Raw genomic sequence first — 15,828 nt, 5'->3', positions numbered from 1 at the left:
TTACGCATTTAGGTCATTCCACAGTTGGAGGACATTTTGGCTCAAAATTCTTGAAAAGAAAACCTTACTTTTCTGAATTTCTGCTAGATATTCATCATTAATAGGTCAATAACAGACCAATGTACCATTTTTATTACATGAATCAATAAATATACAAATCTGCGTATTAGCTTTCTTTCGGGGGTAGAAACTGTTTAGCTAGAGGACGAACTAATGTAGTAAATGAGAAAGAAAAAATTAAAATCTGATCATGTGCATAAAAGAGTTGCACGAGGTTCAGTGAGGCATTCAAGTAAGGCTATCTGTTAAGTGTTTTATGAAAATATGGAAAATAGAAGCGAGGACATACCTTTGCTCGAGTCATTCTTTCGCAAAAATGTTCCATAATGTCAAGTCCAGCGTATCATGTGATTCATTGCTTTCTTCTAATTCTAGCATGCAAAAAAGGTTATAGCAACAGGGTTGCATGGGTGTTGTTGGACACACATGCCACAAATAATAATCATCAAAATATAATAATCTGAAATGTTTTGTTTATTGAAACACATAATCCCACTGTTGCAAGAAATGAAACAAATAATACCCAAAAAGGGCCTATGACATTCATTTCAGTGGGTACTCCAGCATGTGTTAGTATTTTGTATCCAATTCTGGAATAACCCATGTACTTAATTTGCAAAAAATATTCCTTTTGGAATCAACAAAATCATGAACAAACATAGCTCCAATAATCAATGCAGTGGTCCTTTTTACAGTTGACATATTTCGCCACCAGGTCAAAAGTGTTCATGAATGTCCCACAACCTCCAGCGACCCTCAGTTTGAAAACCGACATTTTTTGACCCAAAGCACAAATTTTGCTTTTGAAAAATCTCACGCCTAACCATACCATCAAGAAAATGTCACAAATGATTTTAATGGATTTTTTTTTTTTCAGTCTCCGTAACTCATTCACTGCCAAGGACGTATTTTCACGTTTTTTTTGTTTAAAGAGTCTGGAATTTTAATCCCAGAGGTGTGGCGCAGTGAATATCACATCCGCCTCACAGTTCAAAAATCCCGGTTCAAATCCACCTGGCTCCGGCCTTCCTGTGTGGAGTTTGCATGTCCTCCCCGAGCCCGTTTGGGTTTTCTCCGGCTTCCTCCCACTCCCCAAAAACATGCATGGCAGGTGAATTGGACATACTAAATTGTCCTTAGGTGTGATTGAGCGTGTGATTGGTCGTTCGTCTCTGTGTGCCCTGCGATTGGCTGGAAACCAGTTCAGGGTGTCCCCCGCCTACTGCCCGAAGCCAGCTGAGATAGGCAGCAAGCCTGCGACCCCTGTGGGGATAAACAGCTATAGAAAATGGAAGGATGGATATATATATATATATATATATATATATATATATATATATATATATATATATATATATATATATATATATATATATATATATATGCACACACGCAGTATATATGAACTGTGCAAAAGTATTCAGAAACAACAAATTCGGTTTTATACAAATCTTTTATTGCATTTTATTAAATAACATTTGATTGTTATGATTGTGTGATTGCCAATCACAATGATTCAATGTCACTTAGGTATATATATATATATATATATATATATATATATATATATATATATATATATATATATATATATATATATATACATACGCAGTATATATGAACTGTGGAAAAGTATTCAGCAACAACAAATTCGTTTTTTTACAAATATTTTATTGCATTTTATCAAATAGCATTTGATTGTTATGATTGTGTGATTGGCAACCACAATGATTCAAGGTTACTTAGGTGTGTTCAAGTCATTATAATTTAATAGCAAACATAACTGAGTTCTGTCTATGACAGGCAGAACAATTAAATGGGCTTCCATTAGATGGAAGAAGGTTCAGTACACCTTTGTGTCCACCTGTTTTTTTCCTCTGGATATATTAGCTCAGGCCCAGTTTCTTTTTCTATAGCTTTTCAGTTATTCAAAATGTTTGACACTGATAATACAAAATGTTTGAAGATTCCCACTGGCCTGATGTGAAAAGAACTCCAGAAATGTGTCTTTCTTCAGCGACTTCCTTTCCTTCTTTTTTTTTTTTTTTTTCCCCAGTCATTACAATTTTATACTCGACCGTTCATTCCACGCCACTGATCACTTAACAGTGTTCCGGTTCCGAATGCTCTCCGCGTGATCTTTTTGCCGTTCAGAGTCCGACTATGACCAGAGGTCCAGCAGAAGCCACGATCTTCGTTTCCACCTTCACCTGATCCTCAGACTTCACATCTCTCTCTGCACAAACAAACATCCAGATATAGCTTAGAATCATAAATGTATAAGCTTTCAAATATTTTGTCCATGCCAATGAAAATTCTTACTTCTCCTGTTGCATACGGGCTCACAGGAATAGCTAGAAGCTGAGTTGCACACTGACGTGCTACAGTGAATGTACACCTAAGAAACAATCCGTATTAGGACACTTATGCAGACATGATGCAGAAGTTTTCTATGTAGATGCTGCATTACGTGTTCATTCCGTGGAATTAGTGAGCCGGGATTTACGAAGGTTAACATTTTGAAAACGAAGCGCCTGTGGTGACTTGGGAAGTCCACGCCGCGGCCAGGACCAACACGAACCAGGGTGGATGTGTAGCGATCATCAATGTTTGGACACCTACAAAGACAAATGTCATCATGAAAATGCAGCAGGAAGTCAGGTTTTTATGACAAAATTGGAATCCTTTTGAAACGAGCTGGTAATGCGATTTTGACAGCCTCGTTTGTTAGAAAACGTCATGAGTTTATATAAGGTTTTTAAGGAATGATTATTCACTGGATTGCTAGTTTTGATTTCTTTCCCTAACATTAGCAAGTTAGAAATAAATACCGTATTTTTCGGACTGTAAGTCGTGACTTTTTCCTCATGATTTGAGCCCTGCGGCTTATAATCCAGTGCGGCTTGTCTGTTGTTTTTTAGTTATTTATTTTTTGCTAGCCATCAGCAAATGTGTGTATCTATTCGAGGTTTCAATTTATGGAACAACTATGAAATAAAAATGAAAAGATGTTAATCAATGGCTGTGCTCAAAAAGCTTTAAAAATATATGATCAAAAAAAATATATAATTCTAAATTGAATAAGAGAATGTATAAAATTTTGGGTAAATGTGTGACATGTAAATTTTATATACAGTACGCAGTATATTTTTTGTTATTTATGATTGTATATATGAATAATGTGCAATGTGTTTTTATGTTCACTAAAATAATCTATCAAACAAAGGGAGATTAAAAAAAATGCTATTGAAGTATTGATTTTGATTTTGAACTGCTATTTAACTAAAAATATTCTGTTAGTGTTGAAAACATCCATTTTCTATAAATATGTTGGGACTAAACATGAAAAAAAAAAAGTTCATATATATACTGCGTGTGTGCACATTATATATATATATATATATATATATATATATATATATATATATATATATATGAACTTCCATCTACCATCTTTTTGCATAAATATCTCACGTTATTAGCTGCGGCTTATAGTCCAGTGCGGCTTATCTGTGACAAAAATCTTTATTTTTTTGCTCATATTTTACTGCTGCGGCTTATAAGTTCTGATCATACGGTAAATGAAATAGGATCGTTCACAAGCAGGGAGTCTGAAAGGTTACCCGTTGATGAGAATTTCCCACTGGGGCAAACTGTGAGGATTGGCATTGGTGGTGGTCCAACAGCGACCCAGGTTGAGGACGAGATTGGGATCTGTCCTGTCCATAAGTCGAACCTCCACGTACACGTTGTCCCTCAAGACTTTCCTCACAGGGTAGTCATTGTCCGTGTAGAAAGAATTGTAGGCCACTTCCACTATGAACGAGAGACACCAGTTACATTTGGTCTGCAAGCAAAAAAAAAAAAAAAAGTCTCTTGAGGCGTACCTTCGTTGCAACCCTTCGTAAGGCATCGTCCATTACCCAACCTCAGCTGCACATTGATGGGACCCCGAGCAGATACCGATAACGGAGGATTCTGCAACGGTAGAATTTCTGCAATCAGAGTCTCAACCGAAGTGGCTGTGTATCTACACTGGAAGAGTAAACTGAACAAAGAAGGGGAGCATTAGCTTGATCGTTCGAGAGCGATCCGCTTTGACATTTTGCACGTACACTACTCACAAAAAGTTTGGGATATTGGCCTTTCGGTTGAATGAACTTTAAAAGGCACTGTAACCTTTTTTGGTGGGCTTGATTTGACCTCTGAAGTTTGAATGTTTATATTGACGGTTCGATCTGTTTGATCTCATCAAACCAGAACAGAAGGATGAAGATGACTGTTTAAAAGCAAACAGTACTCAAACATTAAACTTCTGAGTGTCAACCTTTTTTTCAATGATTGTCCCCTTGTGAAGTACTTTTTTTTTTTTTTCAGTCGTGTACCCTCTACCCAGTGCAAAGCATTTTTGAATGAAGGAAAAAAAAAGTGTCTGATTCATCAAACTATTAAACTTTGGAACTTTATTTTTAGTGGTATCTCTAGGCATATTTTATACAGCATTTGCAGAAGATGTAATACCGTCAGTTTTTTTTTTCTGCCAGACAATTGCATCTCAAATGACAATGCACATACTTGTAAAACTTAACAAAATGAACGCTAAATATGCTTCGCAAAGGGGTAGCACATTTTAGCATTATGATGGCTCATATTTCAATTAATTTGCTCTCAATTTGAAAAGGAAAATGCACTGTTCTTGTCAGAGTATTAAATAGCATTAAATTAGATTTGATGTCTGCAGAAACCCTGTTAAAATCTCACCATAGAGCTACTAGATAGATAGATAGATAGATAGATAGATAGATAGATAGATAGATAGATAGATAGATAGATAGATAGATATTTAAAACTACAGTTATTTAGATTTTTGTTAATGTGAAAATTTATTCCCCTGGTGGCACGAGGCAAGTCTCCTAAATAGTAATAAATTGTATAACATTAAAAAGTAGTTATGTCAAGCAACATTTTTTAAAAACTAAATTGTCACAAAATATTCAACAATCAACTGTAATCAATCACATTTCTCAACAACTATTTCCTTCGAAGCTTGCTGCAGATGGTTAAGTAAATTGTTGAAATTTACGTAAAATCATCGAATTAAAAAAACGTGTGAGAATGATTATATTTTTCCATTGACCTATTAAGCTACATTTAAAAGTAAAACTACATATATGTCCATCGTTGAATTTGTCTCTGTTTTAAATTTGCAAAGTTAGCAGTTCAGATGACCTGCTACCTTGAAAATGTGTAATCCGAACCTTAGACACGGTCAGATTAAATTGTAAATGCTTTAGTGCATATAGGTGCATCCTGAAATCTCAGCCCAAAGCCAAATATCTCGTACATTTTTGTGAGTAGTGCAAGATAATTCCTTACTCATAATGACTGTCCCTGGTTATGGCTCCCAGTGGCCCCAATCCAACTTCATAAGCGGAGTTCATCCTATTCTCGTAGATGATTGTACCACTCTCCTCCTGCAAGAGACAAAGCGAGAAGAGAAGAATATACGCAAGTCTTGTTTGTTTTGTCTGTGCGGGTTTGGGAAAATAAAGGTCTAACCATAACGGTGGATCCACAGGCTGTTACGGGAAACTGGAAGATGGAAAAAGCGGAATTGGAGTCAACCTGTGAGCAGCCAGGACCTTCTGACTTCAGTGAAACCGTCTCGATGTCTAAATTGGGAAGAGTGGCATCTCTGGCCACTACCAAGATGAATTGAGCGTCTTTGGTGCACTGGACGGTCACTAGGAGACAACAACAAGGGGATTGCTTCAAATCCTTAAAAAGACACAATCAAATGAATATTTTCAAAATATAGCAAACCATATTGATTTTTTTGTTTGAGTGGTCACAAGTCCAGTCCTGTTCATTCACTCCCACAAATCTCATTTGAAACCGTCTGAGATTTAAGTCTTACGAAGATGCAGAAGAGCCTAAAAGTTAAGATGATTACACACCACTTTTCCCAAAGTAGCAACTATGATCATTGTAGCAGCAGCTAATGGCTTCACAACCAGCGGCAGAAATATCAGGACCTCCACATGGGATTCTTTGGACTCGTGGCACATCGCAGTCCTGGACATTAGGATCTTTCACCGTGGGGGGGTAAAGAACCGGCATCCGTTTCCCGGGATACTGCGTCCGAGGTCCATGGGAAAAATAGTGATCAGTAAATCCTCGGGGTAAAACGTTATTCAGATTTGGATTTAAATAATGCGGTTCATTCTGCCGATAGGCGTTTGGAAGCAAAACCGCTATCGCGGGTTTTGATGGACTACTGGGTGGGTGAGGAACATGGGACCTTGGTGGTTCAGTCATTTTTGGCTTATTTGGCGGTGGATCATGTGACATTAAAAAACCACTGGGTCCGTTTAAACGTGGTTTGTCGCCTGTGTCCGGCACTGGATTATTCTCCAAAGTGTGCCTGTAGTAAATTAAGGGTAATAAGTGCTCATGCCTTGGTGGTTTGGGCTTTGGATCTGGGGGTTTGAATGGGAAATAATCGGGATTTGTCGGGTTGAATGGGGATGGGTTTGGAGGGCCGTTCCCAGGAGGTCGCGGTTGGTGGCCTGGAGGCCTATTCGGTGTAGAGTCCACAGGGTAAAGAGGATATTCCCGTGATGGTGGCTTTGGATTGAGGAATATGTATGAGATTGGCGGATATCGTAGGTCTTCATACAGGCCTGTCCATAGCGGATTCTGCTGGTCCCCGGGAAATTGCTGTGGTGGTTGGACAAACGGCCACGGATGGACATTTGGCGTTTCGGAGTTCGGAAAATGAGGATTCGACCCTACAGGGATGTAAGGCGGAAAGACATAGTCAGGGGGATGCCATGGTCCGGAGTCAGGAGGTTCTTTGGGTTCTCGCACCGCAGGTGGCTTGGGGGGTAAAAGGTTCAGGTAATAGTTTTGAGTAGGCGGTCGTTGTGAGTCATAAGGGTGATCGTAGGGCGGATTTGGTAGAGTCTGTCCCTGTCCAGGAGACGGCATCCAAGCTTCAACCTTTGTCCCTGTGAAGCACCACAGCAGTGCTAATGCAACAGATGAAGCCGCACTCCAGCTTTTGATCATGGCTTCGCTGACGTTTGATCCGGACAGTTCCCGAATGTTCCGTGTGTACCACCTTATTTATATATGAAAAGACTGGATGTCTTTAAAGCACCACCTCTCCTGGTAAAAATACCCACCAATCGAGGCCTCTTTTCTCTCCAAAGCCAGCGTGCTAGAAATTGTTGTGCATCTCCCGTGGTGAAAGGACAACTTGACATTTGGATCACTCAAACTCTTCAATAGGTCTGAGTGACCTTAGGCTGTATTTGACACCAAATATTTATTTGGGACACGATACAGGCAACAAATACAGAGTTAAATGTTTGCCTTGCACCGGCAGGCACCAAGTATTTCAAGGTTTGGATGACACTGATGCAAAATACAACAAGGGGCATGTTAATGGCCTACTTGGAATATACATTTCTATGATTTGTAATATACTTTTTAAAGTTCTGCATCTGCATCAAATTCAGATTTAAGATCTAAATCAAACTGCATTTACATTGTTGCTCCTCATTGTGGCTACTACTTGTGTCTGTCTGTCTGTCTGTCTGTCTGTCTGTCTGTCTGTCTGTCTGTCTGTCTATCCATCCATCCATCCATCCGTCATCCATCGAAAAATATTTTTACATTTTAAAATATTTTTAAAATAACAATTCAAGTTCATTTTAAAAGTGATCTCTTGAAAACAATTAACTTTTGTTTCATTTTCATTTTTAATAATTAAATAGTGTTCTACGTGTCAACATTTTGTCAACACTTTGTTGCTCTCGTCGCATTTTTTTGTTCTGGTGCTGGAGGATTTGAAGATACATTTGAAAAAAAAAGGTAATTACACTCTAATGTTTACCTGCAAAAATAGAGACGGGGAGGGAAGGTCTCATTTCACGATTATATTGCACCAGTTTTGAATCAGGACAAGAAGACTGAACATTTATTCAGGAAAAGACCAAGATTGTGCCTTCCATATCTCCAATAGGTCGACCTTTAACAAACAAACAAATATAAAAAAAACACCCATCATGTGATATATGTATACTGTAATCAAACATGAAAAAAATAAACATTCAATACAGTACTGTATTTTAGTTTATTCAATATTAAAGGAAAACAAGACTACAACTACAGATATCGGCCAAATCAGCATGAAATGGAGCAGTGAGAAGATACGTCTTATTTTGGCTGCCCCTTCTCAGAAATCATATTTTTCAAATATTGAATTTAAAAAAGGAGAAAAAACCCAACAGCAATCAACCACAAGAGACAAAAAAACGAAAAACAAACAAAAAAAACATTCTCGCAACCGCTTAAATATAATTAATTAAAAAAAATACGCGAAGGTCGCTCTTTTTACAGCGCCTACTTCCCCTTTAAGATTAGGGAACTGTTTTTTTTGCCTACATATCCCACAATTCCCTGCGCTGACGCTCCGTCAATCCGCTTGTGCTGGAGTGGAGCGACTCGTCCGCTTCGGCGCTTTTCTCTGCGACCCTGCCGGGATGTCTCGTTGGTCTCCCCAGTGCCCAGACGCAAATAGCCGGAGGAGGAAGCGGCCGTCCGAACACTCTCAAGGTGAGCTACAAAGTAAGCTAACTTACTAGCAAACATTCATACAGAAAGAATACGCCACTTTACACCATGCCTCTGTTTAGCGCAGGTGTAAAGCGTGTTCTAAATTTACCTTCGGGGTAACGGTTAAATTTAAAGGCTTTTCAAAGTTCATGCTCAAACTTTTTTCTCAGTACGTTTATACAGCATTGAATTTACCTGCCGAAAATGAGGTTTCTTAAGCTGTTTACTAAATTTCGTTGACAGAGCAAACCGTTTTTTATTTATTTTTTTATTTTTACCATTTCATTTTATCCTCATTTTTGGGCGTGGTCAAATCGGACCTCAGTGACGTACTAAATTTGTACCACTACAGCTAGCTAAGACTATACACCAGACATGCAAATTCCCAGTATACTTTTCACAACCGCTTGGTGTCCTAATTTAAATTTACAAGTGTTCCTTGTTTTTTGCTCTTCATTCATATAACGTTTGAAAGTAATTGTAGCTACAATGTCATCCACCCTAAATCAGCATCTATGTACCCTGCTGCAAAGTAGGAAGTGAGAGGTTATTTCAGAATCCCTGAAAGGCAGAAGTCACGAGAATTGTGCAAACATTCCTCATGAAAGCGGTGGGTTCCCCTCACTTGACAATGTCATTGAATAACTCCCATGAGATGAATAGCCTTTATTGAAAACATTCTTTTGGTTTGCCTCAAGAGCAAGACTGGTGAGTTAGTGTTTCTTGAATGAGGACACATTCCATAGAACCTGGATTAATAATACTGTGCTGCAGATCCTCCAGAGGAGCAACAACAACAGGATGACCAGGCAGTTGACTGTGAGGGACATCTCCATGAGTGCTGTGTCAGAGGTCCACAGTATCACTCAGCAGAGTGTTGCCCCAAATATCCTGCCCAGTACGCGACACAACATCTGTCAGCACATGCTTGTGGGTACCGGCGATGGTCACGTGAGTTTTCATGACAAATTAAGTAATCAACGGTTATTTTTTTTGGGTCAAATTTCCAGATCCAAGCCATCAGGGTTATGACGATAGCTGGGAGGAGATCCAAAGCATAAGAACCATCAGAGCTGAGAACAAAGTTGAAGCCAACAAGCTAGTTAACAACTACAGGGTATGACGTTGTTTGAATGAAAACATGATCACTAATAACTATTGTAGTGTTTTCCCCATTTCTATTTAACGCCACCATGAAATTTCACCCAATACCAAGAATTTTGTGTGTTTATGATCTGATTGTATTTCAGTTTGGCTTTCGAAAATGGAAGAGCCACGTGACTGAGCGCCCCTTTGAAGACAGGTCCGAAGTGGTGAAAGAGCTTTACTCCGAATTGAACGTCATTAAGCCACATACCGGTCCAGGTACTAAATTAAAATCTCCTGCAACTTCTGTAGTATAATCACGAGTGTTTCCATCTGGCAGAGACCCAACTAATTGTGTATAAGCAATTAAAAGTCACTTTTTTTTAAAACATGGCCGCCACAAGTAAAATCCAAGTAATAAAAGGTTTATTGTAGCAATAATATTCTAATTTTTTTTCATGATTGTGATGTTGGCAGGCCATCTCCTCACATGTGGAAATGTGGCGTATGTGTTTCTATTTGGTTGGTGGCTCTTCTTGATTTACCTGCTGGTGGGCATACTCATGTTCCTCACTGTCATCGGCGCACCCTATGGTAGGTGGGTCACAGCTGTTCACAGGGGATTCATTCCAGAAAGATACACTCATAAGGTAGCTTAAGGCTGACATAAAATGATTAACATTACAGACTGGCCACAGAAACTCATAGCGCAATCGGGGTCAGAAAACCTCAAACAGTTGCTACTTAACCACACGGGGGCTCAACAACACAATAGCGAAGGATGAATCACAATTCTATATATGTTCAATTTAAGCCATCTTTGGTTATTATGCTTTCTTTTTCACGCTCCCTTTTTACCCTTTCAGGAAAACTCTGCTGGAAGTTGTCCAGTTACTTCCTGTGGCCATTTGGCAGATTAGTTCACCAGGTATTAAAGTTATACGTTTTACTGAACAGAATATGTGTACAAGAAAACAAAAACAAAACAAAAACATGCCAAAATTCAGCTTCGGCAAAAAAACAAAACAAAAAAAAAAACATCGGTCAGTATCCACGTGTTTGTTATTTTATTTTTAAATAACTGACCAACATACGAAAGAGTTAAAATGGCTTTCTATCTTTCTCAATGAATTTTTAACATAAAAATGCCATTTTTATCGTTTTCTTGAAAAGCGATTATTGATATGAGGATTTGATCCTGTTCTTCTTTTGCGCATGCCACATAGCTTATACCCCGAGTTGTGTACGGTCGTGAGTGGTTGATTTTTATTCTTTTGGTTACACTATCTCATGCTGGACATGTATTTATACAGATTAGACCTCCATTTCGCAGATGTTGTGAGCAGATGCCTGACTGCGAGTGCACTGTGGAGGAGCGAGAGGAGGGCTCGCCCGTGCTGCTCCCGTCACCCACTGAGAGTCCTGTCCCGGAGGAGGCGCCAGATCCAGCAGCCCATTCAGGCTACTGGGTAACATTTTTATCTGCGCTTGTACACTCACCTGTTATTTACTTGGTCATTCTTTATGATATCGGACGCTACTAAGGTCAATTATTTTCCTGATCACCACCTCTCGTTTTTAGTGCCGTTTCTCAACGTATGTGTGGCTGTTGCTTGGATTTCCTCCCCTGGTGATTGTCCACTCTCTGGTCTGCCTCGTCTCCTGGATCCTGGTCTTCACCATCCCGGTAGCCAAGATGAACGCGCGTACTATTGCCGTCATTCTTCTTTTGCCTCCGGAGGATGTGTCTGTGTCCGCCAGCTTGCAGAGGAAGGTAAGGAAGCATTTTTTTTTCTCTACAACACCAGTACTTATTCATACTCATTATCGTTTTTTTTTTTCGTCACTTAAGCGTGAAGGCAACGAGTGCCGGACGCTCCTGTGCTGCTACCATGCAGCAAACTGGTACTTCTACAAGTATACTGTTGATGGTATTAATGTATTTGCTGTCAATATCCTTTACTGCAGTTTTTTCACTTGACCTTTTTTCAAGTGTATGTGCTTGGCTGATTTTTGTCCATGGCTATTGTGCATTTTTTTTTTTTTTTCTGTTAATTGTCACGTTTTGTCAGGTTTTACGCAGATCAGTTATTCACCTTGACCTTCCTCTCAGATCTTCTCCCTCTTGTCATAATTGCACTGATAATCGGCTACATAGACAAAGAAAACCAGTATGCCAGCTCTGATGTCAAGTTCGCCATCGCAATTGTCTCCATCATACCTCTGTCGTACTACATCGGCATGGGCATCGCCAGGTGAGCACACCTCTGACGTTCAAATGAATGCAACCCTTTGGATTTAGTAGAGAACTCTTTTGTGATTCAAACAATCACACACATCTCTTGAGTATTTTCGTATTGCTTTCCATTCAACAAGAAAGGAGCTCTGTGGAAGGGCTTCACACAATTAATCCTGTTTAAAATCAACACATGTTTACCCCCCCCTGTATAAGTTCTTCTCACGGTGAGCGCACATGATTGACTTTGCTCTTTTTTTTGTCCTCTGCCACAGCATCTCGGCCCAGAGCAACTTTGCCGTCGGCGCCGTCGTCAACGCCACCTTCGGCTCCATCACGGAGTTGACTTTTTACATCACGGCTCTGCTCAGGGGTCAGCGGGCGGCCAACCCGTGCCTACAGGAGGTGGTGAAGGCGGCGCTGACCGGCACGCTACTCGGGTGCATCCTCTTCATCCCGGTGAGGCCTTGCGTTTTGTTACACTATTGGCAACATTCCAAGTTACTGTCAAATTTGCCCCCCCAAGGGCATCTGTATGATCATCGGCGGGTTGAGACATCGCGAGCAAAGATTCAACAGTCGCTGCACAGGAGTGAGCTCGGCCATGCTCTTTATCTCTGTCGGAGGTACGATTGGTCCGTGAATTTGATGCCGGGTACTTATCGTCATTGGGCATCTACCTGACCTCCTAACACTCTCGATTTCATGTCCGCAGGCGTCTTCGCCCCGACGTTATTCTCCAAGGCTTATGGGAACTTTGTGTGCGACTCGTGCACCAACTCCACGTCGACCAACGCCACGGGCAACAGCAGCGGCCCGTTCATCTGCCGCAACTGTCACTATGATGTGGTGAGGGGCTCTCGGTCCAAAAGGAAGTCACAATGCTACGCGTGGTATGGTGCAGCTATCATATTGCGCAACTTCTTCTCTCTATTCAACAGAACAATGGCACACTGTTCCATCACCATGTCGAGTAAGCCATTTATTTCCACTTCAAAAGCACGACAAATGTTATCCAGTGAATAAGGATTTCATTTCAGGGTTTTTTTAATTTTTGTTTTGTTGGGCACAAAGCTATGATTCTTAATGACTGCAGGTGGAATAAAAAACAAACTTCCACTGCTTTCCAGGCCCCTTGTGTATACAGTTTCTGCCCTCTTGCCTGTGGCTTACATCATCGGATTGATATTCACGCTCAAGACGCACTCCCACATCTATGACATCCATGTTGGAGACGGGCAAGGTAGGATTTTGTTTCCCCGACAGCGTCCTCAGTCAGATTTTTGTTGATGCTAATTAGCAGTGTCCTCTTTTTTTTTTTTTTTTTAATCAGAAAGCGGACGTCACCAGCACGGCGGCGCTGTGGTTCACTGGTCCCGATGGAGGTCTCTACTCATCCTCATCATGGCCACCGTGCTCACGTCCGCTTGCGCCGACCTGGCCACCGAGCACATTCAGCCCATCCTCAATCAGCCTAAAATCTCACAGGTCGGTCGGTGCATTTGGAAAAAGTAGCTGCTCTTTTGATATCGTCAGATCGCAATTGTTCCTAAGACAATCTTAAGACATTCTGATATAGCCTTCATTTTTATTTTTCAAATCTTTATTCAAAGTAATCATTCACTTTAGGACTTCATTGCCTAAAATTATTAAGTACTTAAGTAATTGAGTACTTTAGTACCCCAAATAATCAGTTACTGGAGTAGTTTAGCACCTAAAGTAATTGATTGCTTTAGTTCTTGATTATTTAATCAATGACTTTAATACAGAACTACCTGAAATAACCTATTACTAAAGTAATAAATGAGTACTTTAGTACCCCAAGCTATCAATTACTTGGGTAGTTTAGCACACTTAAAATAATTGATTACTGTAGCCCTTAATTACATAAAGTAATCATTTACTTTAGTACTGAACTGCCAATAATAATTAATTAGTTTGGGACTTAATAACCTAAAGTAAATTTGAATCTCTGGACCTTTTTTTATCATTAGTTACGAAGTTTTTAAATTAATCAGCTACTTCATCCTTCTTTTTACTTGGAATTTTACTACGCCAAATATCAGAATCTGCTTTAAAAATCATATTAGTTGAGCCCCAATAAGTACACATATTGTATTTGTGTAAGAACAAACAAACAAACAAAAGACTGGTAAAAGGTGGAAGACTGATTCAACACCTATACTTACTGTAAGTAGAAGTAAAAAGTACGTGACCTGTAACTAAATCATTTTGTGTGGCCAGAATATATTGATAGAAAATATTTTGCTTCTACAAGATCTGTTGTGATTGTTGTCAGTGTTCCATAATTCACCTTCCTCCATGCCACTGCCGTTTCCATTTTTTTTTAAACCCCGCTTTGACGTCTCCAAGATTTCAATCACGCAGTCAGGATTGCTCCCATTTTGTTGACTTGATGTCTCACTAGTAACAATCCAATGTTTTCCTTCTCCAGTATTTTATTGGGGTAACAGTTCTTGCCATGGTTCCTGAGATCCCCGAGATTGTCAACGGCATCCAGTTTGCTCTTCAGAATAACATAAGTCTCAGGTACCCTCATGAGAAAAAAAAAAATGAAAGCGTGACTTGCCATTTATAATTTTTCTATTTTTTTGCCTTTAGCTTAGAGGTGGGAAGCTGCATCGCTGTGCAGGTCTGCATGCTTCAGATTCCGATCCTGGTCTTGTTCAACACCTTTTACGTAAGGGTTTCTCATTGCGCTGTGCATCGTTGGTATACGTTGATTGGGAATTAAAGCTGTTGCTGCTTTGTCAGGATGTGGGCTTTGTGCTCCTCTTCAGCGACCTGCACCTTTGGACCAGTATCTTCAGCGTCATTCTCGTCAACTACATCTTCATGGATGGCAAGTCGGATTATTTTCAAGGTAAGTCTTCAACTATATTGCGCAATTACAAAAATAAGCAATCATGCAAGTAATAGAATTTAGGATATTTCTAGTATGTAACTACATTTACTCTTGCATTCAAAAATAAAATATTTGATCTTTTTTTTGCCATCTATGTGTTTTAAATGCAGGTACAGCTCTGGTAGTCGTGTATCTGATCCTATTGGCTCTCTATTACTTTGCTCCATCACCAGCAGGCTGCTGACTTGGAGGACCAATCTAGTTTAAAGCAACGCTACGCTACTCACAAAAAAATCAGGAACAGATGCACCTAAAACGCTTGATATACTCATTTAGATTCATTTAATTTGACTTTATTTAAACATTTGATGGTTACCTGGTCACAGCATATTTTAGGATCATCCTGAACCCCTCAAAGCCAAATGATCCTTTTTCTCGTGAGTAGTGTACAGTATATACTAATTGAACAACAAAAGGAACTTTTATATTGTTTACATTGTTACAAGTTTGTCGCACCAGTAAATTCCACTCCGTGAATGAAGAAATGCATGTTTTCAACACAGACATTGAAAGAGCTTATTACTCGTGCCACTCCCATGTTTCCAAACCTGATCCTAGAGAGCCTTCCCTTAATATTGCTCATTAATGTTTATTATCAAGCTTATTCATGAATATTAGAGATGGGACTCTCATCCGTTTAACACATTTACTGCAGGTGAATTTAATTCATGTACGAAATTTGAACTACTGAAGTTGTTTTTTTTTTTTTTTTCATTAGGATGCACCTGTGTAAGAGCCAAATGTTTTGTCTTGGACTTTGACAGTATTTATTTTTTAATAGAGCTAAATAATTTAACAATAAGCACTTTTTTTACCTCTGTGATAAATGTACTGTATGTGATATTTTAATTAAAAAAAAACATGAATGTGAATGTGGAAATACAACTTCTCCATACAA

At 39.4% G+C, this 15,828-nt stretch overlaps 2 protein-coding genes across 3 annotated transcripts; one reads left to right on the top strand and one right to left on the bottom strand.

The window, feature by feature from the left end:
* Positions 1-1,694: 1,694 nt before the first annotated feature.
* On the bottom strand, positions 1,695-7,138 carry LOC148422564 (zona pellucida sperm-binding protein 4-like). Its single transcript, XM_088416638.1, has 8 exons — positions 6,018-7,138; positions 5,620-5,804; positions 5,437-5,534; positions 3,948-4,108; positions 3,684-3,876; positions 2,531-2,678; positions 2,383-2,458; positions 1,695-2,296 (listed from the first exon to the last, which is right to left on the bottom strand). Exons 1-8 carry the CDS (start codon positions 7,129-7,131, stop codon positions 2,211-2,213), a joined length of 2,061 nt encoding a protein of 686 aa, XP_088272764.1. The 5' UTR covers positions 7,132-7,138; the 3' UTR covers positions 1,695-2,210.
* Positions 7,139-8,502: 1,364 nt separating this feature from the next.
* LOC148422563 (uncharacterized) lies at positions 8,503-15,802 on the top strand. 2 transcript variants are annotated; one of them, XM_088417619.1, is made up of 20 exons: positions 8,503-8,682; positions 9,457-9,612; positions 9,693-9,799; positions 9,933-10,047; positions 10,246-10,362; positions 10,635-10,696; positions 11,082-11,237; positions 11,351-11,542; positions 11,621-11,722; positions 11,884-12,023; positions 12,280-12,463; positions 12,531-12,630; positions 12,720-12,853; positions 12,946-12,977; positions 13,135-13,247; positions 13,338-13,492; positions 14,460-14,554; positions 14,627-14,705; positions 14,780-14,888; positions 15,041-15,802. In XM_088417619.1, exons 1-20 carry the CDS (start codon positions 8,610-8,612, stop codon positions 15,112-15,114), a joined length of 2,295 nt encoding a protein of 764 aa, XP_088273745.1. In that variant the 5' UTR covers positions 8,503-8,609; the 3' UTR covers positions 15,115-15,802. The 2 variants fall into 2 exon arrangements, with proteins under 2 accessions (XP_088273745.1, XP_088273744.1); XM_088417618.1 differs by having other exon boundaries at positions 8,503-8,694.
* The last annotated feature ends 26 nt before the right edge of the window (positions 15,803-15,828 follow it).

The sequence above is a fragment of the Hippichthys cyanospilos genome, chromosome 6, assembly GCF_059441005.1.
Source record: "Hippichthys cyanospilos isolate Australia breed blue-spotted pipefish chromosome 6, RoL_Hcya_1.0, whole genome shotgun sequence".
Classification (NCBI taxonomy): domain Eukaryota; kingdom Metazoa; phylum Chordata; class Actinopteri; order Syngnathiformes; family Syngnathidae; genus Hippichthys; species Hippichthys cyanospilos.
The sequence above is the reverse complement of the archived record's forward strand: the minus strand, read 5'-3'. Positions and strand labels throughout refer to the sequence as shown.